At 39.8% G+C, this 26,624-nt stretch overlaps 1 protein-coding gene across 2 annotated transcripts in view; it reads right to left on the bottom strand.

Annotated features, from left to right (window-relative positions):
- Klhl14 (kelch like family member 14) overlaps window positions 1-26,624 on the bottom strand; it is a 104,326-nt gene that overhangs the window by 19,387 nt on the left and 58,315 nt on the right. For both annotated transcript variants that reach the window (XM_010641470.2, XM_010641471.1), the window contains exon 4: window positions 1,562-1,651. In XM_010641470.2, the coding sequence (XP_010639772.1) occupies window positions 1,562-1,651 (90 nt within the window). The remainder of the gene's footprint in view (window positions 1-1,561; window positions 1,652-26,624) is intronic.

Below are 26,624 nucleotides of genomic sequence, written 5' to 3'. Positions count from 1 at the left end.
CGGATTTTTTGAATAGATAAACCTGATGGTTGTGCAAAACGTTTCATGCAGTCCCCATCCTTGCTGGGGAAAGCTAAATTAAACAGAAAATGGGGAGTTTACAGTGGATTGTATGTAAATCACGGTCTTCTGGTAACACACAAAATCTGTCCTTATGAAGGTAAGCTAGAGCAGAGATGTTACATATCATGCTTGCTCCTGTTCTGAATATGTTTCTCACAAAACTCCAGGAATCACCTCTTTCCTGACACTGGGAAATGAGACATAATAAAGCTTCATCTTGGGAAAGAATAACAGCACTCCCCTCGCCTTTCTTAAAAGAAATGTGGGTGGCCTGGATTGTTTTCCTTTGAGATTTTCTAAAGTGAACAGATGTAACCATTTTTCTACAATTTGCCTTGGTGCAGATGCTGAAAGAGAGCACTCACAATAAAATATATGCTGTATATGTAATTTCAGCTGGATGTTCTGGGGTTTTAAAGTAAAAATGTGTACCTGCAAGCTGTTTTATGGTTTCTCAGTCATAATTATCTCTGTTACACAGAAGGCTACAACTGCAACTCCTCCTCCATGTGCAAGCTTTCCAAAAATATCTTGATAATTTTGCATATTCTATAAGGCACAGTGTTCTCCTTGAGTTTGTCTTGGGAAGTGTGTTAACAGGTTTACTTTCTCTGTACAGTGCATTTATGAAGTCATCACTCGCATGGGAGGATGGCTGCTGACCTAAGGGCGAAGCCCTTGCCGGAGGTGCCAACCTGAGATGGTGCTTCAGTAAGATCTGCTGCGAAATAACCAGCTAGAGTTACATGTGGCATGACTAGGCATGTTGCATACTGATGGCAGCCACATTATCACATTGATAAAATGGAAAGAAAGTGGTGAGGATTCTTAACAGCTGCAGCTCACTACCTTCCTCTGGGGAGTTGTGCTGATGCTGTGGTTTTCCTCAGGGAGGGAATGGCCAGGGAGAGAGGCTGGACATCCCGGGAAGCCAGCTCCCCAGCATCCATGAGTGATTGCTTTGCTACGTCTGTCTTCGGTTAGCTCTGTGATTGACCTTCCCTCTCACTGTCAGCCCGATTTCTTGACTACTGCATTTGACCCTATTGCACAGAGATAGTGTCCACACTAATTCCAAAAGGGACCGACTAGGACTTGTCGAGCACTACTGCGGTCTCTCAGTAGGACCTGTGTGAAAAGCTTGGTTTTCAGGACGGTGCTGTGGGGAGGTGGTGGAACATTCATGACTGGGGAGCTTTGAGGGTGGTCCTTAGTTCATTGGATCCATGTACCCAGAAGGCATTGTGGCACCCTGCCCGCCTCCTCTCTCTCTGGCCCCAATTATGATGTGGCTGTGCATGTGCTCTCACCAAGATGAGCCACCATCGGGTGCCCTGCCCTCACTGTAACTGAGCCATGCAGATGCCATGTCCCAAGAGCTCCAAACCTGTGTGCTAAATAAAACTTTTCTCTTGAAGGCTGGTTGCCTCGGGTATTTCATTGTAGTATGTGAAGACGACTAATACAACACCTACAATTTAAATTGTTCAATAGTTACCATTCGGATTCCATTGGTCCTCTCCGCCCAGCACGAACAAGAAATTTTCTACCTCTACAACGCAGTGGTGAGCACTGTTGTATGGCATAACTGGAATTAAGAAAAAAAATAAAGACGTGAACTTTTCAACATCTTACGAGATTTGATGCCTTGGCTCAGCAGCTATTTGCTTCACCAGAGTGTGTAAAATGTGAGCCTCCACCTGAAGGAAGAAGATGGCAGAGGCAGCAGAGAAGCTACCCACCAATCCGGTGATCCTCACACACATGCTCAGTGGTGTGTGCCCAGAGGCTTCAGACCCAGCCCCTTTTGATTAATTTTACATAATGTTATTCCACAAATTAGTCAAGAACAACCTGCCATGCTGCTTTCGATTCTTAAGTCCTCTTCACCTGCTGCATGATGGGCATGGCTTTCTAAAACAATGGCTGGCACTCCCAGATGGCCAGGGCTGGCAGTTACTTCTCGGAAGAAGAGACCCCGAATATACTCGGAGCCATTACGATGTTCTGCCCAGACTTAGTTTGCTGGCAGTCTTTCCACAAACAGACTCAGGATGCTGGGTAGCTTTCTATTCCACAGCAATGAGCAAGCTACATTTCCATACAGTTTTAAGTTTTTAAATTAAGATCCTGCTGATTTAATGCCTTCTCCAAATGTATACGCTTAATTTCCTGTACAATGTCATTAGCAGCACAATCACACATTTTCTATCTATCTGCATAGGAGCTCTTCTGTAACAAAGATGAAAACTGTCAGGAGCATCACAGATATCCACTTTCCAACCTCTCCCTTCTCCCTGTGCTATGGTGGTGGCTTTGAAGAGGGGGTATTGTTCTTAACCCCCAAAGCCCGGTTTCTCTGTATTTGTTCTCAACTCTATCCCTTTTGGGGAATCGTAATGAGCAGCACAGTGTACCTCGTTACCTTTTGTGATGTGCAGTCCTCGTTGCTGCTATTATGGGATCAAAGGGTAAATGTATGCAGCATTAGTTATAATAGCGCAAGCAGTGCTTTGGGCCCAGTGACACCAGTAGGAAAAATGATGTCCTTGTTCAGCTCATCATATGGGCACCTTAAATCTAGGTGAGGACAAATGGGGAGGTGATGCGCATGTTCAGGCAGGGAACTTATTGCTTGACACGGATCAACAGAGCACTTAAGAAACCAGTGCAGTGGGAAATCAATATGAGTCCGGGCCAACTCTTACTCTGTGCTGTTTTGCCAATGCAGAAAGAGAGAGAGAAAAGAGAAGAGAGGGGAAAAGAGAGAGGGGAGAGGGAGAGAGAGAGAGAGGGAGGGAGACTATGTTACACCTGGCTCACTTTGGGTGCTATATATCTTTCATTTCAGTTTGCTTAATTTTTCTCAGAAAACACTTCTACTGAGTAAGTAAAATATAAAAATAAGTTTCTCGTAAAAATGAAAAAAACTGGCACAGCTTTGGGAATGGTAAGTCAGCAAATAGTTCTGCAAGAGCAAATCAGACCATTCAAACTTCTCACCAAAGAACGCTAGTTTTGATTAGTTCATATTTACTTCAAATACTCATTGTTTTCTGCGGTTATATCCATAAGGGAGAAGGTATCGATAGGCACTCAAACCCCTGAGTTTTGAGGGTGCTGACGAGACTGGGTTTGTGTGGTCCATGGATTAGATCAACGGATTTAGAGCGTCCTCTCGGGAATGCCCTTAACCCCTCAGTCCTGTCTATCTCCTTGGAGAATACTTTCAACTCTATAGACCCTGTTGGCTTCACCACACAGAATTCATCGGGGCACAATGTACGGGAGTTCCATAAGCAACTAAGGTTGATTATGTTTTAAAGTTTTTGTTTTTAGTTAATTTGCAGCTTGAATTATTCTGCTGGTTTCAAAAAACAAAACCTGTCTGCCACTGTAGTATACTGTGAATAGTCTGTGCTATGCCAGTTCATCCTAACTCTCTCTGGCCATGTAAACCCTTACAACATTACTTGTGACCCATATTTATCAACTCACACGAGGCACAGCACAGGGTCAGAGACCACAGCCAACCCACCCCTCGTGTTCTTATTTTGCACTGTTTTTTAGCCCAATGCCTAAATCTTTGAAAATAATGAAAAACTGTATTTTCTTCTCTTTAACCACAAGTCCAGCTTCATAATAAAGCACAACCTCTGAAAATATAACAACACTTATGTTTTGCTCTTACCATTCATTTGCTTCTATTCAAGCAAGCAGAAATTAACTAAAAGACATAATACATGATTTATTTTTAAGCCTCTTTCTCATGTGATTACCTCTATTGTTGTGCTTTATGCAAATAACTGAAACTATTGCACTAAGCTAACTATTAAACTCTTCACAATAAGAGAAAGGAAGGTTTCTGAAATCCTTATATAACAACTACTGGAAGGCGTTCTCTGATCTACCTATTTTTACTCTTATTTTAAAATAGCGTATGCTATATTTCTTGGTTGAGCATTTTAATATTCTCACTCCTGAATTATTTTCAGAAGTAGTACCATGAAGTATGGGGCTACAAACATATACAACTAACTCTTTGAAATTATTTTGAGTACAAAATGTTCCCTAAAATTTACTCAAAAAATTTATAGCAAATCAATGACCGAATTTTGAAAAAAAAAAACCTAATTTCTCATTAAACCTATAGGAAAGCAAAATAAATAGGGCAATGGGGAAGAGTACATGAGTGTTTCAAATGGCACTGGGCACTGGTGCTATGATTCTCCTCTGAATAACACTGGCTCCGTCCCCTGCCTCCGTCCGGATTTCTCCGGAGTAGGACACACCTGCCTTGCCCTCGCAGCAGGTAGTGGAGGAGGTTTGTACTCCGTGTGTATGTACAGCCCAGTGTGAGTTTTTAGCGTGTCAGTCAGTGAGTCAGAGGGAAAGGGGAAAGAGAAGCTAATCAGGATGAAATGAGATTAAAGGCTGTCTAATTTTACAGCAACTGTGATCCATCAGCCACTGTGAAAGTGACAGTGGAAATGAATGATGGAGACAGACAGGTGGGGCTGTCCATTTCACTGATTTACCCTCAAATGCACTGGGCCTTATTTTATTGAGTGAACATGACCGCATTTATCACGACTGTCATCTAAAGCCACTTCCCTCCATTTAAAAAGGTCACTTTACTCAGAGGGAGTAGGAGAGAGGCTCTTGCAAATCAGCTTTAAAATCTAGGAACACATGTTTAGAAAGCCCTTTGCGAGAATTCTCAACTTTATTAAACAAACTACTAGAGCTAGAAAGAAAGAAGAAAAAAGCCAGAAAAATAAAAACAGAAGACAGATTTGGTCATCTGAGGGAGCACCTTCACAGAGTCTCTACATGCGAGGCAGTTTGTACCATTTTTGCCTCTCCTACTCCAATCACCTGACATTCTGTTCTAGTCTGGGGAATTACAGGAAACATTTACATTTAATATTTTAAATTAAGAAAGTAGGTAAGCCGGTAATACTATCAAATAATAAACTGGGAGAGGATCAGTCGCAGTATTTACTCTGTAGAATGAGTAATCATCGCACATGAGATAGATGTTAGCAACTGGTACAAGCTGATCTCTGCTACAATTAACTTCTATACCTGTTAATTGTTTTCCCATCATTCTACGGCCATAAAAATCTCAGTCACACAAAGTCTTTTATCCCTTCCCATACCAGTGCAATAAAACATCTTGGAGTGTTATGCGCAGAATTATTCTTCATGGGTATGAAAATGGAGATCAAACCTTCAGAAGTATTATGTGTTGCTTTTCACAATGACAACCACCATTTACTATGTCCCATATACATGTAAATTGACTATGCAATTGTATTTCATATTTCCCTGCACTATATCTCTGAAAGTATAATATCACTTGTGTTTAGCTCTTGCTACTCTTTTGCTTCTATTCAGGCAAGCCGAAATTAAGTGACTGGGATAATTCATGACATTATAATACATAATAAAATACGATCCTACATACATTTATTTACGTCTTTCCTTTAACACAATTAACCACAAAGCAGACATTGCTCATGCATTTTATTTCTATAAGAAACACTGAGGCCTTGAGAGGCCAAGTCACTTGTTGAGGGTCACACACAGTTCGTGAATGGCAGGGATCAAATCCAAACACAGGCATATCCAAACCCCAGCCCACACTCTTCTCCATTTCACTCTACTGATTTGCAGTAGGTGTGTTTGCCCAACCAGCAAGTAATTACTGAGTACCTGAGTGTTCGGTGATGAGGCTCCTGAAATTTGTATGTAATTTTTATACTGAATCATATTTCAACTGTGTTTATTAGTTTGATATTTAAAGGAATCCTTAAAATAAAGCAAGTAGGCACCCCTTTAAATATTTTCCCCTGTAAATCTAGGCATTCACATAGTCGGTTTTCTTATTAGAGTACTTTTGTTTGATGAAGTCAGGAACACACTGAGCAAAGCATCCTGTGAAGGTTGGATGAAGCCCATCTGTACAGAGCTATTACTATTATTTTAAACAATCAGTGCCTGTTTTGACCTTGCAAATGGATTCATGGTTTCAGTGGACACAGAGGCCTTTACCTGGCGCAGGAAATGTCCAGGAGGCTTGTTTGTGTGTCTGATGGACTTAGTCTGTTTTTCTGGAGACCCACACTACTCTGTCTCAGCCCACGTTTTAGCTAAGGAGTAGAAATCTCTTGCAGCAGAAGGTATAGGTATCCTGAGCAACCCACACATTTTCATAAATGCCCAACGGAGAGACCGTGTAGGCCCATAGTAAGAGTTTGGAACGGCTAATTAAGTGGCTATTGAATGCTCATCTTTTAGGGATAACAGTTAGAAGGGCCTTGAGTTCTTTCAGGACTCAAATGCATAAACTTGCCAAGCTGTTCAAAATGATGCTTCTTAATATTTTTGAAGAAGCGATTAAATATCCTGGTAAAAATAGAACCTTTTGAAGGGATACACAGGCCCAATAAATTTGCCTGCTCTCTCTGACCTTAGAGGTTCTGTTTTCTACCATGGGGGCCATCACTGCTGCTGTGGTCCTTGGTTTCCCTCCCACAGAGATTATTTATGCGAACCATTTTTCTCTAACACGATAGCACCAGTATACCGTAGACCCATTCTGTAGTAGCATACTCTTTTGCAATAAAGAATACACTCTCGTTTGTTTCCCATTAATCACATGCTGGTTCTGTGGCTGCTTCACTCTCCGCAGTGCTGCTCCAGTCCTGAGTTCCTGAGAAGCCGCAGCCAGGAGCCAACAAGGCAGAAGATGCATGTGCACACTGGCGGGCCCTTCTGTGTTCGAGGACAGATGCAGACCACACAGACAAGCAAGGCACAGTCCCAGGGAGGGACGATGCTGTGGGGAGTTCTGCAGGGGCTGGCAAAGCCTTTTTGAGCAGATGACTTGTGAGTAAAGTGAGGGAGGCAGCCATGCAGCAATAAAGCCCAAAGGCCTTGAGGCCTGGGCTTGAGATGTTCTCAGAGTAGCAAGGAGGCATGGAACAGAGGGACCTGAGGTGGGGTCTGGGAAGGAGATCAAGGGGACCTCAGTGAGATATTGGAGGAAGTGTGCAGGAAATAATGCCAGGACTGTCTTCCATGGCAGTATTTTAAATGGCTGCTCAATGTTCCATTTGATGTATGTCCTATAATTTATATTGTTTCTTTCTGATGGCCAGTTATGAATTCATTCAACAAATACTAAGCATTCATCATATATAAACACTTTTCTGGTTGCTGATAATGTGGCTGTGAAGGCAGCAGACAGTATCCCTACTCTCACAGAGCTTATTATCCTTAGATGCTAGGGAGAAAGAGAGAAGGACATAAACAGAACATAAACAAAGAAGAACACAGACAATGCAAAGAGAAATAGGACCATGGGCTAGAGGTTGAGGGCCGGGTTATTGCTCTACTTGGAGTAGTCAGGAAGGGTCCTGTTGGGGGTAGCTGTTTAAGGTAGAATTGGGAGAGTGTGAAGAAGCCACGTTTTATAAAAGGGTGCAGGAGGTATGAGGAGCATCCACGCAGACATCCGGAAATAGGAATGCATTGGTAGTGACTGAGAAGTCCAGGTAAAGCTCTGTGTGAAGAGTCCTAAGGGCAAGAGTCAGACATGCAGGGGATGAGGTCCGGAGGCCTGGGGTCTTTATGAGGCAGAAATGGTATGGATTTTACTCCAAGTGTGCTAGAAAGATGCCGGAGGGGGGCAATGAGCAGTGATAAATCTGACTTAGGTTTTAAAAACATCACTGTGGCTACTGTTGATGCTGAAGGAGTAGAAGAGAGACAGCTTCCACGATCTACCTGCGCAGTGATGAAGGCGTGAGCCAGAGAGGATGCTAGAAGTGGAGACAGGGAACCTGTCCTGAAGCTGCTGGTATCACAAACAGCACCACGCTGCATAGACACACCACACAGACACACACAGACACACACACACGTGCGGGAGTTTATCTGTAGGATGAACTGCTCATAATAAAATTTCTGGGCTAAAGAATGGATGAATTTTACATTTCCATGGACCTGGTCCCCTTGTACCTCAGTTCTACATCTTTGTCTTTGCCCATACGGAAGATGGATGTTTGATGTCTAGCCAAAATTTAAATCTGCATTTGTTTATGAAGGTAGAGTTGAGCATCTTTTCATACATTTAAAATCTATTTGTATTCTACACACTTTTCTATTGGGTTTTGATTCCTTGATATAATTTATTTTTTATATAATGGCATGATTTTTGTTTTTAAGGTATTCTTTTCTAGGGAGTTATCTAAACAGAAAAAATAAATGATATTTGGAAGCACAACATTGCTAGCATGTATATTTGTGAAATATTTACTCATTGAAGCAAATTCAAATAGCAATTACATGCTGTTGAAAACAAATATAACCTGAAACAAAGACGCCTCGCTTTAATAAAGCTGAATGAATATACCTTGCCATGGGATCCTGGAGGGTTTAAAAAAAAAACCACAACAGTTTCTTCAATTTTATAGTAAAGAATTGAAAAACATTAATGTTCGAAAATGTACTAGTTAGCTTAATTTTACCATTCAGTCTTTCTGCAAAGACCTAGCAACTCAGCGAGGGCACTTCTGGTAATTAGAACAGAGTAAAACACTTTATACACTAGCAAGACTGGATAGATATTATTGAATAGACAATCCACAGAATCGCCTCTGCTACTTTATATTTGGACTGTGCTGTACCTGAAAACGACAACTAAGTGCAAACATCTTGTGTATTTGGGGATGATTTGATTATTATGGACAGTTAATTTGGAAAATTAAGCCCATTAAGAGATTCGGAAGTTCTGAATCTAGTGATGAGTTGGCAGAGGTTCTCAATTAACTTAAAGTTTGCCAACACTTTTTCCTCTCCCATTTGTCCTCATTCAGTTAGTCCGTGATTTTAGAGAAGCTGATACAATATTATTTAAGTGGACTCGGGATATATAAATCTGAGAAAAAAGTGTGCACATCGCAGATTTTTGAGGCTGTTTGACAGCTAAGAAAGCCTTTTCTTTTTCATAGTTCAAAATCCTATCTAAGGAAGAATGTTCCTGACAGTGAAGATAATTTTATTATTTCCTTCTCTGTGCAGCAATTAAGCTATGCATGGTTTTACTCTAGCACTTGCCAAGTGATGATACAATATATTAAAATTATCTATTTTTGTCACCCTCAAAGGGGGAGTTATGAGCTTTTGGACAGTGTCATCTCTATGTCTTTAAGCTCCGCACAGTAACCAGAACACAGCGTTAGGTTAGCACCTGGCAATCCTCTTGCTTTTATGCCTCATGCAGTCATCAGAAATATTAATGAATCAATAAACTTTAGTATATAAGTAAATAAATGATAGCTAAGTTAGACTATGGAATTTACTTTTCAGAAAGTATAAAAGCGATGAATCTCAGAGAGTGTGAAGGAGGGAGGAAATAAAGGAATAAATGAGTATAAAGGAAGGAAGTTGTGTCTTAGACCAGGATCTGATGGCTCCAGGAAGATGTCATTCCATGAGAAGCAAATGTCAGCTTTAAACAAAGGAGGGTTATAAACTCTTTCAGGACGAGACATATATTTCTTTAAGGAACTATCATAGCTCTTGAGTTCACCAAGGTCAAAAGTTTTCAATAAAGCCTTGTTGATTTACAGTTTTAGCTCTGTGTATTTACCTTGGGAAACTGCTAATAACCACCATATTAACGAAGGTGGCCAGTAGACTCTCTATTAGTTACTCAAGCAGAACTTTGAAGTCTCATTTTAACTTTAATTAGAATATTTTCACTAATGTGTTCCTAAATCATAGTGGTTTTATTACAGTGTCAACTCTTTTATTTTTTATACATCCTGACATGTGAGTTAGAATTTAAATATAGTTTTATTTTCACCTTTCAAAAGGAAAAAGCCTCTGAAAATTCAAGTCGCATACTATTTCAAGTATCAGTTTAATTTTTCCTTTTTTATAAAGTGCTATGTATTTCATAGGGGATCTTCAGAAACACCCTTTATGCTGAAGAAGCATACTATTGCTTCAATGATTACCCCTTCCTAATGTCAGCACATGTCTTGCTGATCATAGCTTCCTGGAGGAGACAAAAATAGGGTCTTTATTATTCTACACTAAAAAAAAAGTCACTTGGAGAAGAGCAAATCCTTTGAATGGGTTAAATAGTACAATGACACAAATGATTTAGATGTTTAGGGATAAAATCCTTGACAAAGGTTAAAAGTAAGGGTTATTTTTATTGTGGATAATATGGAAACAGGACAGGAAAAGTGATTGTTATATAATAAAATTCTCTTCAATAATGGCTCTTTGCCCCAAATTATTGAGGGCAGAATGAGGGAATGGAGTATGGGCCATATAACGAACACTTACAATGCATTTTTGGATTCAAGTCACACACACTCAGCATTGAAAAGGGAATGCTGACCATTCATATTAAAGTCTATAATATATCAAAGGTCCAAAAAAGAATCATTCATTTATCAGCTTCACTCATTCATCTTTTTTAAAAATTGAGTTTATTGGTACATTTTAGGTATACAGTGCAGCTACATTCATTACTGGGATCTTGTAGCTTTCCATGACAGGCCTTGGTTCTCATTTTTTCCCCTTGTCCCTGCTCTCTCTTCACCTCTTCCTCCCCTCCCCATTTACAAGTACTTTTTTTCATCTTTTCATTTTCTCCTATTTTTTTCTTTTCCCTTATTACCTTTCCCCTACCCTTCCCACTTGCCCTACACCTTTAGCCCTATTCTTCCCATTTCACAATGTCAGTTATCTCATTAAGATCTTATGTACTATTACAGTTTATTCACACCAGAGAAACTATTTGGTATTTACACATGTGTGACTTATTTCACTTAGGAGTATATCCTCAATATGTATCCATTTTCCTATGAATGAATCTGATTTCTCATTCTTTATGGCTGAGTAATATTCCTTTTCATAGAAAAAACACATCTTCTTTATCCAGTTTCCAACTGATGGGCAAATGGGCTGTTTCCAAGTTTTAGCTATTGCAAATTGTGCCGTTATAAACATTGGTGAGCATATGTCACTGTGATATGATTCTTTTAATTCTTTTGGAAAGATACCCAGCAGGCCCTCCATATTGATTTCCATAGTGGTTGCACCAGTCTGCACTCCCACCAACAATGGAGAAGGGTTCCTTTCTTCCCACAACCCTATCAATATTTGTTATTTGATTTCTTGATAGCAGCCATTCTTTGGGGGTGAAGTGGAATCTCAGTGTTGTTTTCATCTGCATCTCTTGAATGATCAGTGATGTGGAACATTTTTTCATATATTTACTTGCTGCTTTTACTTCTTTGTCTGAGAAATGTCTGTTCATTTCAGATGCCCATTTTTGTATTGGGTCTTTATATTTGGGGGGGGTCTGACTGTTTTGAGTTCTTTATATATTCTAGATAATAGTCCCTTGTCTGAGGAGCAGCTGGTAAATTTTTTTTCCCACATTGTAGGTTGTTTCTTAATTCTGTTGATGGTTTCTTTTGCAGTGCAGAACACTTTTAATAAGATGAGATCCCAGTTATTGATTCTTTCTGCTAGTTCCCATGCTACTGAGGATTTGTTCATAAAGTCTTTTCCTATGCCAATGTCTTCCAAAGTTCTGCCTAACTTACCTTCCAGCAAGTTTAATGTTTCTGTTTTAATATTTAGATCTTTAATCCATTTGGATTTTAATTTAGTGCATGGTGAAAGATAAGGGTCTAGTTTCAGTCTTTGGCAGGTTGAGATCCAGTTTTACCAAAACCATTTATTAAAGAGGGTATCTTTCCTCCACTGAGATTGGTCAATTCCTTTGTCAAAGATGAGGTAGCTGAGTACATCTGGAGCTGTTTTTGTGTTTTCCAATCTGTTCTACTGATCCTCAGATCTGGTTCTTTGCCAGTACCATGCTGTTTTTATCGCATGGCTTTGTAGTATAGTTTCAAATTGGGAATTGTTTTACCCACTACCATGTCTCCATTGCCTAGGATGGCTTTTGCTCTTCTAGGTCTCTTCTGGTTCCAAATGTATTTTTGGATTCTTTTTTCTAGTTCTGTGAAATATAGTGTTGGAATTTCAATACTGCATTGAATCTGTATAGCAGTTTTGGTAGTACGGCCAATTTCACTATGTTGATTCTTCCTACCCAGGAGCAGGGGATATCTTTCCATTTTCTTATATCCTCTTCAACTTCTGTTTTCAGAGTGCTATAGTTTTCAGTGCAGAGGTCTTTTGCTTCTTTTGTTAGATTGATTCCTAGATACTTCATTTTTTGGGATGTTATTGTGAAAGGAATTGTTTCCCTAATTTCTCTCTCAGTCAGTCTATTTGTGTACAAGAAGGCTATTGATTTTGGGGTGTTCACCTTGTATCCAGCTACTCTACTGAATCTGTCAATTAGGTCTAGAAGTCTTTGGAGGAGTTTTTTGGGTCTTCAATATAGAGTATCATATCTTCAGCAAATAATGACAGTTTAACTTCTTCCTTTTCTATCTTTATTGCTTTAATTTCTTCCTCTTGTCTAACTGCTGTGGCTAATGTTTCCAGAGCTATATCGAAGAGGAGTGGTGATAGTGGGCATCCTTGTCTTGTTCCTGATTTTAACATGAAGGTTTTCAGTTTTTGGCCATTTAATATGATGTTGGCTGTTGGTTTTTAATAGATAGCCTTTATTAAGTTGAGGTATAGACCATCTATTCCAATTTTTTGCAGAGTTTTTATCATGAATAGGTGTTGAATTTTGTCAAATGCTTTTTCTGCATCTATTGAGAGGATCATATTGGTTTTGTCCTTGACTTTGTTAATGTAGTGTATTACATTTATTGACTTACATATGTTGTACCATCCTTGCATCCCTGGAATAAATCTGACTTGGTTAGGATGTATGATATTCTTGATGATTCTCTGTATTCTGTTTGCTAGTATCTTATTAAGGATTTTTGAGTCTATGTTCATTAAGGAGATTGGCCTATAGTTCTCTTTTTTAGTTGAGTCTTTAGCTGGTTTGGGAATCAAAGTGATACTTGCTTCCAGGAATGAGTTTGGAAGTGTTGCTTCCCTTTCAATTTCATTGAAAAGTTTGAAGAGTAAGGGCAGTAGTTCTTCTCTAAATTTCTTGTAAAATTCAGCAGTGAATCCATCAGGATCTGGGCTTTTCTTTGTTGGCAAATTTTTAATTACATTTTCAATTTCATTGACTGAAATTGGGGTGTTTAGAATGTTTTTAACTTCTCTGTTCAACTTTGGTAATTCATAAGTATCTAAAAATCTGTGCATTTTTTCTGTGTTTTCAAACTTATTAGAGTGCAGGTTCTCAAAGTAGGTATTAATGATCCTCTGGATTTCTGTTGGATCTGTTGTGACTTTGCCTTTTTCATTCCTGATTGCATGGATCTGAACCTTTTCTTTCCTTTTTTTGATAAGGTTTGCTAAGGGTTTATCAGTTTTATTTATTCTTTCCAAAAACGAACTCTTTGATTCATTTATTTTTGTATCATTTTCTTAGTTTCCATTGCATTGATTTCTGCTCTAATCTTTATAATTTCCTCTCTTGTTTGGGCTTTGGGTTTTTATTGCTCTTGTTTTTCTAGTAGTCTAAGATGCATCATTAGGTTATCTGAGCTCACTCAGTTTTCCTAGCATGGATGTTCAGTGCTATGCATTTTCCACATAGAACTGCTTTCATTGTGTCCCATAGATTCCTGTATGTTGTATTGGCATTTTCATTTATTTGTAAAAACTGTCTAATTTCTTCTTTAATTTCCTCTGTGATCCATTGATTGTTCAGGAGAGTGTTCAATTTCCATGTGTTTGTGAAGTTTCCATATGCTTGTGCTATTGATCTCCAGCTTGATTGCACTATGATCTGATAATATACAGGGGATAACTTTGATTCTTTTGCATTTTTTAAAACCTGTTCTGTGAGCTAGTATGTGGTCTATCTTGGAGAATGACCCTTTGGCAGCAGAAAAGAATGTATATTCTGATTTTGTGGGGTGAAATACTCTGTAAACATCTATTAAGTCCATGCGTTCAAAAGTTTGGTTGAGTTCTAGTATTTTATTGTTGATTTCCTGCCTAGATGATCTGTCAATTTGTGATAGTGGGGTATTTAAATCCCCCCCCTACAACTGTATTACTGCTTATTTGGTTTTTCATGTTAGTTAATATTTGTTTTATATAGTTGGGGGCATTAATATTTGGTGTATATATGCTTATGATTGTCATCTCTTCCTCTTGAATTGTTCCCTTTGCAAGAATTTAGTGGCCTTCTTTGTCTCTCTTAATCAGTTTTGGTTTGAAATTTACTTTGTCTGTGAATAAGATTGCTACTCCTGCTTTTTTCTGGGCTCCTGTCTTGTGGAGAATTGTTTTCCATCCTCTCACTTTCAATCTATGGGCTTATTTTTGCACTAGGTGTATTTCTTGTATACAACATATTGTTGGATTTTGCTTCTTAATCCATTCTGCCAGTCTGTTCCTCTTGACTGGTGAATTGAGGCCATTGACATTGATGGTTATAACTGATATGTACTAACTTATTATTGTCATGTTATTGACCTTTTGTTGACTCTTTTTACCCCCCCCCCTTTAGTTTCTTGTCTTGCTATTTGATTTGGTCTTTTGGGCCTTATGGTGTTGTGACCTTCATAGTCTTTTTCTAGGATATTTTTGGAATTCCTTGTAGTGCTGGTTTGTTGTTCATGAAGTTTCTCAAGAGTTCTTTGTCATGGAAGTATCTTATTTCCCCATACATTTTGAAAGAGTTTTGCAGGATACATCCGTACTCACTCCAGGCTCTCCTTGACTTGAGGGTTTGTGTTGAAAAATCTGCTGTGATTTTGATGGGCTTTCCTTTGCATGTGATTTGTTTCTTTTCTCTTACTGCTTGTAGTATTTTGTTCTTCTGTTGGATTTCTGGGATCTTGATTATTATATGTCTAGGTGTAGATATTTTTGGATCATGGCTAGTTGGAGTCGTATATGCCTCACTTATCTGTATGTCTAATTCTTCCCTTCTGTTTGGGAAGTTTTCTGTCATTAATTCTGTGAACAGATTTTTTAAGTCATTGGTATGTTCTCCTGCTACTTCATGGATTCCTATCAGTCTTATGTTATTCTTCTTTGCATCATCAAGAAGTTGTTGGCTCAATTTCTCATGATCCCTTTCTGTTTTTAAGAGACCTCTCTTTTCATGGTCACTGACTGCAATCCTGTCTTCTTTATCTGAAATTCTATCTTTGCAATCTTTTATTCTGTTGTGTACACTTTCAATAGGGTTTTTAATCTCCTGGATATCTGTTTGAATCTCTTTTATGGATTCCATTTCTTTCCTCTGTTGGGCATTCATTGTTTCCATTTCTTTCTTATGCTGGGCCTTCATGGCTTCTATCATGGTCCTGAGCTCATCTATTTTTTTTTTCTCAATTTCTGTTCTAGAGTCTCAAATAATGCCTTCAGTTTTGCTCACCATCTCTATGGTTACCTGGGAAATTATTCCTGTTTTGGATTCTTCTAGAGCCTGATTGATCTGTTTTGTTACTTTCTGTGCTATGGGTTCAGGATGACCTGCTGGTTCACTATCAGACTTTTCATCCTCATTTGTCCTACTCTTTGCCATTGGTGAACTGAAAGTCTATCTTTTTGTCTTGCTTAAATGTTTTCTCATTGTTATTTTTGTTGTTGGTTTAATTTCTGGGTTATTACTTAAATCTTCCTGATACAGTTGTGCTTTAGCTTTTGAGTCTCTAATGACTCATAGACATTCTCATTTTCATAATATCAGAGAAAACAACTTATTAAAAAATCACAATCCTTCATCCCATTTGATACAATCAGCAGCACAATAGGATCAAGCACAACTTGCAAACTGACCACTTGTGGTAGTCATTAATCTATCACCTTTAAACCATGTGAATTAAATTAAAATCAACATGCAGCCCAAAATATGTTTGCAGTGAATAGAATTTTCAATATAGCATCTTTACCATTTAGAATGGGGGTTTAGACAGAGTTAGGATGAGAGGAGTAGATAAGTGAAATAATTAGAGAAGGTTTCAAGTGAAGAAAGACGGTATAGAATGACCATACAATCTTTAGGAAACTACTGACTTCAAAAGGGATAGACAGAGTGCAAGAATAAGGACAAGAATATATCCCCTTAACAGTAATAGGGGCTCACTTTCCCTCGAAACTATCGACCCATGAGTGAGGTAAAATGACAGAAGAAAAGAACATAAAGAAAAAAGTGATAAAAGAAGAAGTCTGAGATCAGGAACAGAAAGGGACATGAGGGATAATATGGTGGAGCAAGAGACTGAGTTGGAGAAAGAGGACAGAAAAGAGAAAGAATTTGCAGAGAGGAATGAGGAAAAGAAAGAAAAAATAAATTTGAAGGGCATCTTTCAGACTATATCTCTGCTGTCATCATATACCATGTGCACAGCCATGTGCAGACCCAAGTCCCCTGATCTCAGTCAGCCAATGGCAGATCCCTGAGATTCAGAGTGACCTCAGGCCACAAGGCCCAAATTGAGTTCCCCCACCTGCAGGGTTGAACTCCACACAGTTCTTTTACAGGTTTCCCCACCCTTTCTTTTTCAAAGTTGGGAGCTCAGAAAAATACCCTTTATGGCCACCTATGCCTCTGCAGAGTGGATCTAAGTACTGGCCCATTTGGGAGGTCTCAGAGCTGGATTGGGGAGGGTGGTTTCAGAGGAGTGGCTACTTTCCTTACTGGAGCTGGTGGCAGAGCAGGCAGGGAGGGTGTGGCTACCTGGTCCTGTGGAATGTGCCCAAGCAGGCTGGTGGGAGAGCAGATCTCAGAGGTGCCTTCCAAATCTCGCTTTCCTCGCTAGGGCTGGTGGTGTGCAGGCATGGGAGCTTACTCATTCATCTTATTAAAAATATGTATTGAGTAACTTCCATTTATTGTGCCAAACTAGGAATATATAAAGATTAATTAGATACCATTTCTGTATTCCAGATACAAGGTCCTTCTTGCACCACTCTTTTTGGACAATCCAGCAGTGACAGCTTCTGCACTAATTCGGTGTCTCAACACTGAGAGCTATCAGCCCATTCTGGAAGCAGTTGGTAGCATCCTTGGAACTGTGAGCAATGCTTTATATCACCCCTCATCACACTGCTTACGTGGATTCAGTGTGCTATTGGTGTGATTGCATTTACTTGATTTGAAAGAGTATTTCACTACAAGATTCAGAAGGTTTTGTTATGCAGTCCTCCAGTGGCCATGCCATTATATGTGTATATGAGCATGAATTATGTCCAGGGAATAAAAATGGTGAAGTCACAACAGATTCTGCAGAAACCCAGAGGATCATCAATACTTGTTCCGAGAACCTAGATTTTAATAAGTGCAGAACACAGAAGAAATGGACAGATTTCTAGATACGTATGAATTACCGAAGTTGAGTGAAGAAGATATAGAAACTCTAAACACCCCAATTACAATCAGTGAAATTGAAAATGTAATTAAAAATTTACCAACAAAGAAAAGCCCAGGTCCTGATGGCTTTACTGCTGAATTCTATAAGATATTTAGAGAAGAACTATTGACATTACTCTTTAAACTTTTCAATGAAATTGAAAGAGAAGCAATACTTCCAAATTCATTGCTGTAAGCAAGTATTACTTTGACTCTAAATCTAGGGAAAGACACAACCAAAAAAGAGAACTATAGTTGTCAAGCCCCCCTAATGAACATAGATGCAAAAATCCTCAATAAGATATTGGCAAACAGAAAACAGAAGGTCATCAAGAAGATCACACACCCTGACCAAGTCAGATTTATTTCAGGGGTGCCAGGATGGTTCAACATATGTAAATCAACAAATGTAATACACTATCTTAACAGAGTCAAGGACAAAAACCATATGATCATCTCAATAGATGCAGAAAAAGCATTTAATAAAATTCAACACCCATTCATGATAAAAAAAATACCTTGCAGAAAATTGGAATAGATGGTCTTTATCTGAACTTGGTAAAGGCTATCTATGAAAAGCCAACATCATGCTATATGGTTGAAAACTGAAAACCTTCACACTAAAATCAGGAATGAGACAAGGATGTCCACTATCACCACTCCTGTTCAATATAGTTTTGGAAACATTAGCCACAGCAATTAGACAAGAGAAAGAAATAAAAGCTATAAAGATAGGAAAGGAAGAAGTGAAATTGTCATTTTTGCTGATGATATGATACTCTACATAGGTGACCCAAAGAACTCTGCCAAAAGACTTCTTCACTTGATTGATAGATTCAGTAGAGTAGCAGAATACCACGTAAACACTCAAAAACCAATAGCCTTCTTGTACACAAATAGTCTCACTGAGAGGGAAATTAGGGAAACAATCCCTTTCACAATAGCATCCCCCCAAAATGAAATGTCTAGGAATCAATCTAACAAAGGAAAGAAAAGACCTCTACATTGAGAACTAAAACACTCTGAAAAAAGAGATTGAAGAGGATATAAGAAAATGGAAAAACACCCCTTGTGCCTGGGAAGGAAAAATCAATATAGTAAAAATGGCTATACTTCCAAAACTGTCAGTGTAATCCCTATTGAAATCCCAATGGTATACTGCACAATCCAAAAATTCATTTGAAATCAGAAGAGGCCTAGAATAGCAAAAGCAATTCTAGGCAATAGAGACATGGCAGAGGGTGTCAAAATCCCCAATTTGAAACTATACCACAAAGCCACTGTGATAAAAACAGCATGATACTGGAAAAGAAACAGACCTGAGAATCAGTGGGACAAGATCAGAAGATGCAGAAACAACTCCTGACGTGCTCAGCTACCTCATTTTTGACAAAAGAGCCAAACATCCTCATTGGAGGAAAGATAGCCTCTTTAATAAATGGTGCTGGAAAAACTGGATTTCAACTTGTCAAAGATTAAAACTATTCCTGTATTTTTCACCATGCACTAAACTAAAATCGAAGTGGATTAAAGATCTAAATATTAAAACAGAAACACTAAAATTGTGGGAAGAAGTTAGGTAGAACTCTTGAAGATACTGGCATAGGAAAAGACTTTATGAACAAACAAATCCTCAGTACCACAGGAACGAGCACAAAGAATCAACAACTGTGATCTCATCTTTTTAAAAAGTTTCTGCAATGCTAGAGAAATCACAAGCAGAGCTAAGAGACAACCTACAATGTGGGAAAAAATTTTACCAGCTGTTCCTCTGACAAAGGTCTACTATATAGAACATACAAAGAACTTAAAAAAAATCAGACCCCCCCCAAATATAAAGATCCAATTCAAAAATGGGCATCTGAAATGATCAGACATTTCTGACAAAGAAGTAAAAGCAGCAAATAAATATATGAAAAAATGTTCAACATTACTGGTCATTTGAGAGATGTAGATGAAAATAACACTGAGATTCCACCTCACCCCAGAAAGAATGGCTGCTATCAATAAATTAACCAATGACAAATGTTGTCAGGGTTGTGAGGAGATAGGAACCTTTCTTCATTGTTGGTGGGAGTGCAGGCTGGTGCAACCACTGTGGAGATCAATATGGAGATACCTCAAACAACTAGGATTGGAAGTCCCATTTGGCCAAGACATTCCTCCGCTGGGTCTCTTCCCAAAAGAATAAAAAGCATCATACCACAGTGATATATACTCACCCATGTCTATAGCAGCACAGTTTGTAGTAGTTAAAATTTGGGAACAGCCCAATTGCTGGTCAACTGGAGACTTTTTAAAAAAATAAAATGGAGTACTACTCAGCCATAAAGAATGAGAACCTAGAGGGATTTATAGCTAAGTGGATGAACATTGAGGCCATACTCTTAAGTGAAATTAATAAGTTACATATGTGTAAATACTGAATAGTTTCTCTGGTGTGAAAAAGTAAAAATGTAAATAAGAATTAAAATGTGTAATTGATATTGTGTAATAGGAAGAAAAGTTTAAAAGAGTAGAGGAAATCGGAAGGGTAGGGGAAAGTTAAAAAGGGAAAAGAAAAAAATACATGAAAAGGCAAAACATGGAAACAATGTCTTTGTAAACAGGGTAGAGTGGAGGAGGTGAGGGGAGGGCTGGGAATGGAGAAAAATACGAACTAGATAAGTCATATAAAGGTACAAGATCCCAACGATAAATGTAACTTATTGTATAACTAAACTGTACCAATAAATTTAATAAAGATAAAAAATGAATTCTGTGCAGCGAGAAGCTGGACTAGGAGATCAATGGTATACCGAGTCAACCATGTGTCCCGCACATAGGAGATGCAAATGTGGTCCATGACCTTAGGCAATGAGCTCAAAATGGTGGTCCCAGCTATGCAGAGCCACCATAGATGACTTTTGAGAAAGTTCTAGTCTGTAATACTAGGAAAAGTGAAACCGTGCTAATCAGAAGAGCATGTAGAGTAACTTGATGAATTTTATTCTATTTTGGCACTGTTTTATACTGGCAAATGTAGATATTCACTGAATATTAAGTAATACTTATTTATGAATATATTTATGAACATGCGTGGATATTTGGCACTTCTCCTGTCTTAGAATCTAGGTGGAATCTCTAATGACAAGGATAATCTAAAGCCATAGGTCAGGCTCTCTGTGCAGGATTTGCTAAAAATGGCCCCTAACTTGGTTCTGATTGGTGTGTGTCTGTGTATTCACATATGATAGGTATTCAGATCATATATACAATGATATGAGAAACAATGAATCAGCTCTCTCCTTCCCCCCTTCTTCTTTCTTTGAGAGTGGCGCTGTAAAACTGTTGTAATGTTGTGCATTTTTTATCCACAAGAGAGAAAGAATATTCCTCCCATCCTCCAACCCAAAGACAAAGCAGAGGTGAATTTTGGGGCCAGATGTATCTACGTCTCTTGGAGCTTGGTAGGCAAGGGGGAAGTCTGAAGGCCAGAGGCTGGTGGGATCCATATATGGTGGGGGTATGGAGGGAGTCAGGGGAGAAGGAACCTGTACTTTTGGGTTTGGTAGGATAGTGGGATCCAGGACCTTCCTGTGGGCCAAGCTTGTGCTCTGTAAGCTTGCTTATCTGAAACTATCCTACCTCCCTACAAAAAAAGATTAATTGCCAAGTCACAATGACCTTAATAGAAGCTATATAGTTGATGGCTCATGGTGCACTGAGAAGTCTTCAGAAAGTGGCTCACAAAACAATCCATAAAGGCAGCTTATGACAAAACAAAGTCAGCATTTGTTTCCTGACGAGCCTGAGAGCCAAGTTCTAAAAGCACCAGGCAAATTGGTTTTTCTTTCTTTGCATCTCTCTTATCCAGCTCCAACCCTGGGGGAACTTGATCATTCAGGACTGCTGATGCCATCAGGCCAGCCTCGCCTACCCTCATGCCACAGTCAAGTGGGAACAGGCTAGCAGAGTAGGCCTGAGACTGCCTCCCCAGAAAAGCCTGGTTGTAGACCTGATATTTGGCTAGCATTTGAGAATTTTAATTTCAGGAGTGTTTCCCTTCCTTAGTGGATAAGAATAGCTCTCCACGCCCAAAGTTGGTTTTCTTCTTGGAGTCTGGAATTTGGTTATGTTCTAGAAGGTGTCCACCTGACCATCCTCAACAGAAACAGTGGGCCTGAGGCTCTGATGGGCCTCCATAGTAGGCAGTATTCATGTGGCTTCACAATTTGTTGCTAGAGGAAATAAGTACATCTCTGCCTTTGCTGGCACAGGGCTCTGGAAAGCTTGAGCTGGGATTCCTCTGGACTTTGCCTTGTGCCCTTTTTGTTTTTGCTCATTTTGCTTTGCATTTGGTTGTTTTAATACATCATAGCTGTGAATATGACTATGTAGTTTTCCTAGTGGGTCTTTGAAGCTGGGAGTGTTTGTGGGGAGTCCTAAGCAGTAGGAGACAGGGAAATAGTTTTGAATTAATGAATAAAAATGATGGGGGCTGCTGTAGAAACTTCCAAAGGTTTAGTCAAAGAAAACATAAGGCATCCAACGGAAAACGTTTGAACAATCTTCAGATGCAAACATCAAATTGTTTTCTGTTGGTCTTGTATACAAAGCTCATTCAATGGCCTGACTGCATGTTATGGTTTAGATCTAAAATGCCTAGCAAAAGTCCTACGTTCAGAGGTGGGGCTTGTAGAAGGTCACAGAATCATGCGGACGCCATACTCATTAGTTGATTGACCCACTAATGAGCTCTAACTGAATGTGCTAGTAGGAGATGCTGGTTGGAGGAGGTGTCTTTGGGATTGTGACTTGGGTCTGTTCTTGTCCCATCTCTTTTTTTTTTCTCTCTTTCTGGCTCTCTTTCTCTCTCTGCTTCTTGCCTGCCATGGGTTGAGCTGCTTTCCTCCCCCACGCCTTTCTGCTGTGATGTTTTGGCCTTGGATCCAGCAAACCACAGACTGAACAGTGAGCCAAAAATAAATCTCTCCTAAGTTGTGGGTCTCAACCCTTTTGTCCCAGAGACAGGAAAGCAATGGACACTCTACAAATGTATTTCTGGCAGAACTGCTTCTGGACTTCCAAGGAAGACTGAGCTGGGGAAGCAGGGCTCCAGATGTCCTCTGGATAGAAGCAACGTGCCTCTCTGTCTCTCCTGAGAATCCATCAGTGCCCACCACTCTTCCACAAGAGGTGCTAGAGAATTTGCCGGAGACATTGACACCTTCACCTTTCTTATGTCCTGGAGAAATTGACAATCAATTTGAAACAGGACTACTGACATATATGACATTACTCCAAAGGAACAATACAATGGCACAGGAGCCCGTGTCGAATCTAGAACAGGAGAAATCATGGCCATGCCTTAGTCAGGTATGGATGTGCCACCTTCTCCTCAGTCATTACACCCTTCTGCTGCCTTCACAGGATCCTCTTCTGGAGGATCACACAATACAAACTTCATCCACTCTGCTGTCCCTTCTCGCTGCCAGTAGAGGACCCATTTGTCATACCAGGGCTGAAGGGAGACCCTTTCTGTTTTGATTGAAGATCGTGGAGCTGCTCTTGGTAAGGAGAAGTAGGTTCGAGCAAAGACGGAGCTCAAGATGTGAGGGGAAAGGAGACAGACAGAGGGAGAATCCTGATGCAATTATGAATTTCTGCTTCTTAATCTTTCTAAGTGCTGCCCTGCCCTCCTCATTATGTGGCTCAGTAAGTGCCCTTTGCCCTTGTGCCTCCTCACAGCCCTCCTTGCTTCCTTCCTGTCCCCTTCAGTTTATGCTTCGGAAAAAACCGGAGTCATCAGTGACATTCACTTCTCTTCTCCTTCCCTTACCCGCAGGTCATTACCTGGGGATGCATCGCAAAGGACTCAGAACTGCCTGCAAGGCCACCACCCACTGCACCACTCCTGCAGGTCTGTGCTCCAGCTGATGGTGCTCCCCTCCTGCTGGGTTTTCTTCTGTCCCTCAACACTACAGACACAGTCTTGTCTCGGGGCCGTGCCAGGTGTTCTGCTCATTGTGCAACCTTTGCGTGTTCTCACGGCTCGATCCGTCACTTAACTCAGGTTTCTGCTAGAGACCTTCCTCAACAATCCCAGCTACAAAACCTCCCCTGTCACTCTCATGCCCTGCCCTTACTTTGGAGGTCTCAGTAACACCTGATAATGCCTAGCATTATACAGCTTTTCGGTATCAACTATTTTCCCACTAAAATATTAAGTGCACAGGTAAGAAAAGGACTGTCTTGCTTACCACCAAATTCCTAATGCTTAGACAAATGCTTTGTAAGTAGTAAGTGCTCAATAAACATTTATTGAATTTGTGACAAAATAGTTGAAGTTGTATTGAATTAGCATATTATTATTTGCAACCAAAACTTTTAAATTTCAAATAGAGAAAAGGAAGGAATTTGATTAATTGGTAATTCAGTAAGTAGGTAGTTTTAACTATTTGGTTCAGTAAATGAGATTTACGTACATTTTGCATTTTAAAATGGATTTTTTTTTTTCTCTTGGAAATGGAAGCATGAACTCTACCAGTAAGCTGCATCCCTGGCCTAGACCGGGTTTGAGAGCGTTTAACTGTGTGAGTTTAGGAATCTGGATTTTCTTCATCAGTAAAATGCTGATTATAGTATCTACCTCACATGGCTATTGTGAGAATTCAGTTTAACTGGGTAACATATAAAAGCACAAGGCTCATTACAAACTACAAAAGGTAGTTCTTTTACTGTCCCCTTTCTCTGGTTCCTTTACCGGATATCCTTACACTGTTTAATTTTACAAAGGACAAAACATCCCCAAACAAGCGAAATTCTGTCACTTGAGACACTTCTTAATAAATGCATGCGATTTTTCAGGAACGGATTTGACAAAGGACAACATATTTTGATTTTGATTCCATGTTGGGGCATGAGGGTATGGTTCTCAGAAGATGACTTCATCTGATATGTGGATAGGATGAAGGGACAGGACACAGGTCCTCACATTTTCAAGAATGATGTTGATGACACTCAAAGTGATTTCAACTGTGTTCCTAACACATGTTACAAAAGAAGGATAAGATTCAAACACCTACTCTGTGCTGTAGATAAAGCAGACAATATGTGGGGTCCAAGACTAAAATCCAGCGGAGGAAGTTTTCTTGAGGATAATGAAGGAGCAAAGTGGACAGACACTGGGAAGTAGGAAGGACATGTTTAAATGGAAATGAGCAAGAGCGGAACGAAGGGGAAAGGGATTTTAAAAAGAACAGAGGGGGGCCAGGGATTTAGCTCAGGTGTTCCTTCACCTGCCTTGCAAGTACAAAGTCCGGAGTGGATCCCTGGTCCCCCTCCCCTCAAAAAAGGGCAGAAGGAAAAAATTGCGAAAAAGCTTCTGTAAATGGGAAGTGGAAGAGAGGGGAAGGGGTTGGGAAAAAAGAAGAACTAGATATGTTATATACAGGTACAAATCTAGGATGAACGCGGGCACCATGTGTGGCAAATTTGTACTAATAAAAGTTGTAGAAGTCAAAATAGAAAATATAAACTTTTTTCATGCACATATAAATTTAACATATAGCAGAAGTCCAAAGCACAGAAAAAGATAAGGCCGGAGAAGAGTGCTAGTTTTAGTTGTCTTGGAAAATGATAACCACAGGCGGATTTGTGTTGGACCCTTGAAGGAAGCGTAGAAACAGAAGGGCTTGGCGAATTCAGTCCATGCATTCGTGAGCACAGAGGTGTGGTGGCCGAGGAACAGGCAGGCAGCTTTGTGGGGCTAAAGCATAAAGGAGCTTTGAGAAGCGAGAGGAGTCAAAGTGGAAAAGGAATGAGAGAAAAGGCAAAGGAGATTCCTCAATCCGAAAGGCCTGGCTACTCTCAGCAGAGGACCGGAAGGCACCACGAAAGTAATGACAACACACACCGTGTCAAGTGGGTGTGGACCCTCTCCTTGGGTCTTGCTAGCATTCTTAACCTCTGCTGAGATGAAACAGCCATCATCTTGAAACGCAGAAACCCAACAAGACAGAAAGGTCTCTAGGGGACAAAACAGGAAGGAAGAGTGCAAGCATCAGCGTCAAGAGTCAGCCCAGGACAAGCAAAATATGGCCACAGGTAAAGACTAAAGACAAAGAAGACCGAAGGGTGGGCTGGCATGAGGAAAAGACAAGACCAGTAACTTACACGTAGTGGCGAGTGTGTGCTGCATCTGAGAAGAGGCAAGAAAATTTTACGTAGCAAGGAGGAAAGGAATAACGCTAACAACTAAGGGATCAGATAGTATGGTAAACAAGACTGCCGCTGAACACCACTTCCGACTGGATTTGGGCTCATCCTTCACACTGACAAACAGAGAGTAACTGCTCTGCAGAGTGAAGACTGCTCTATGAATTTTCTTTAATAAAGTCCGAGGCACTACTTAGCTTTCATTCTTCAATCAACAGCTAATGAACTTCGCTTTTTTCCTCAGGAAAAGTATCTGAGGGTCAAAGGCTAATAGCAAAGCTTAAACCCATTAAACCCACATCTTTTTCACTGCTGCTTATACTTGATAACCCTCGGACCCTTATTTGCCTCCTGACTTGGCTTAATTCTTATAGCTTATCTTTGTAATAATTTCCTGGCACTCACGAGTTACTGTCTTGCTCCTTCTTACGTTCTTTGTAGCAGTATCACAAAATATCCAACCTGCTACCAGCACCTACCCATCTAAATGTGGTGGGAGAAGCATCTCTTATGCAGATAAACTATGGTTCATGGCTCAGGTGGTCCACCACCTGCTTTTTATAAATAAACTTTTATTTGCACACAGTCACACCCAAGCAGTCTAGGCCAGCTTCCCTGCTACAATAGCAGTGCTGAAAAGTTGCAAAGGAGGCCTGATGCCTGCGAAGTCTAAAATATTTACCATGATGCTCTTTACTGAAAAAAAGATCACTCATTGCTGTCCTAAATGACTACTGTACTCTCTAGCATCTGCTCCCTGATTTCCTTTTAGCTGGCAATCTTATTTTCTGTTTCACTAAGAAAAAACAAGCGGGCTGGCGATTTAGCTCAGTGGTGCTGCTGCCTGCCTTGCAAGGACAAGGACCCAAGTTCAATCCCTGGTACAAAAAAAAAAAAAAAAAAAAAAAAA

The sequence above is a fragment of the Fukomys damarensis genome, unplaced genomic scaffold (genome assembly GCF_012274545.1).
Source record: "Fukomys damarensis isolate Sample0158 unplaced genomic scaffold, DMR_v1.0_HiC HiC_scaffold_30, whole genome shotgun sequence".
NCBI lineage: Eukaryota > Metazoa > Chordata > Mammalia > Rodentia > Bathyergidae > Fukomys > Fukomys damarensis.
This window is presented reverse-complemented; position numbering and strand designations above follow the sequence as displayed.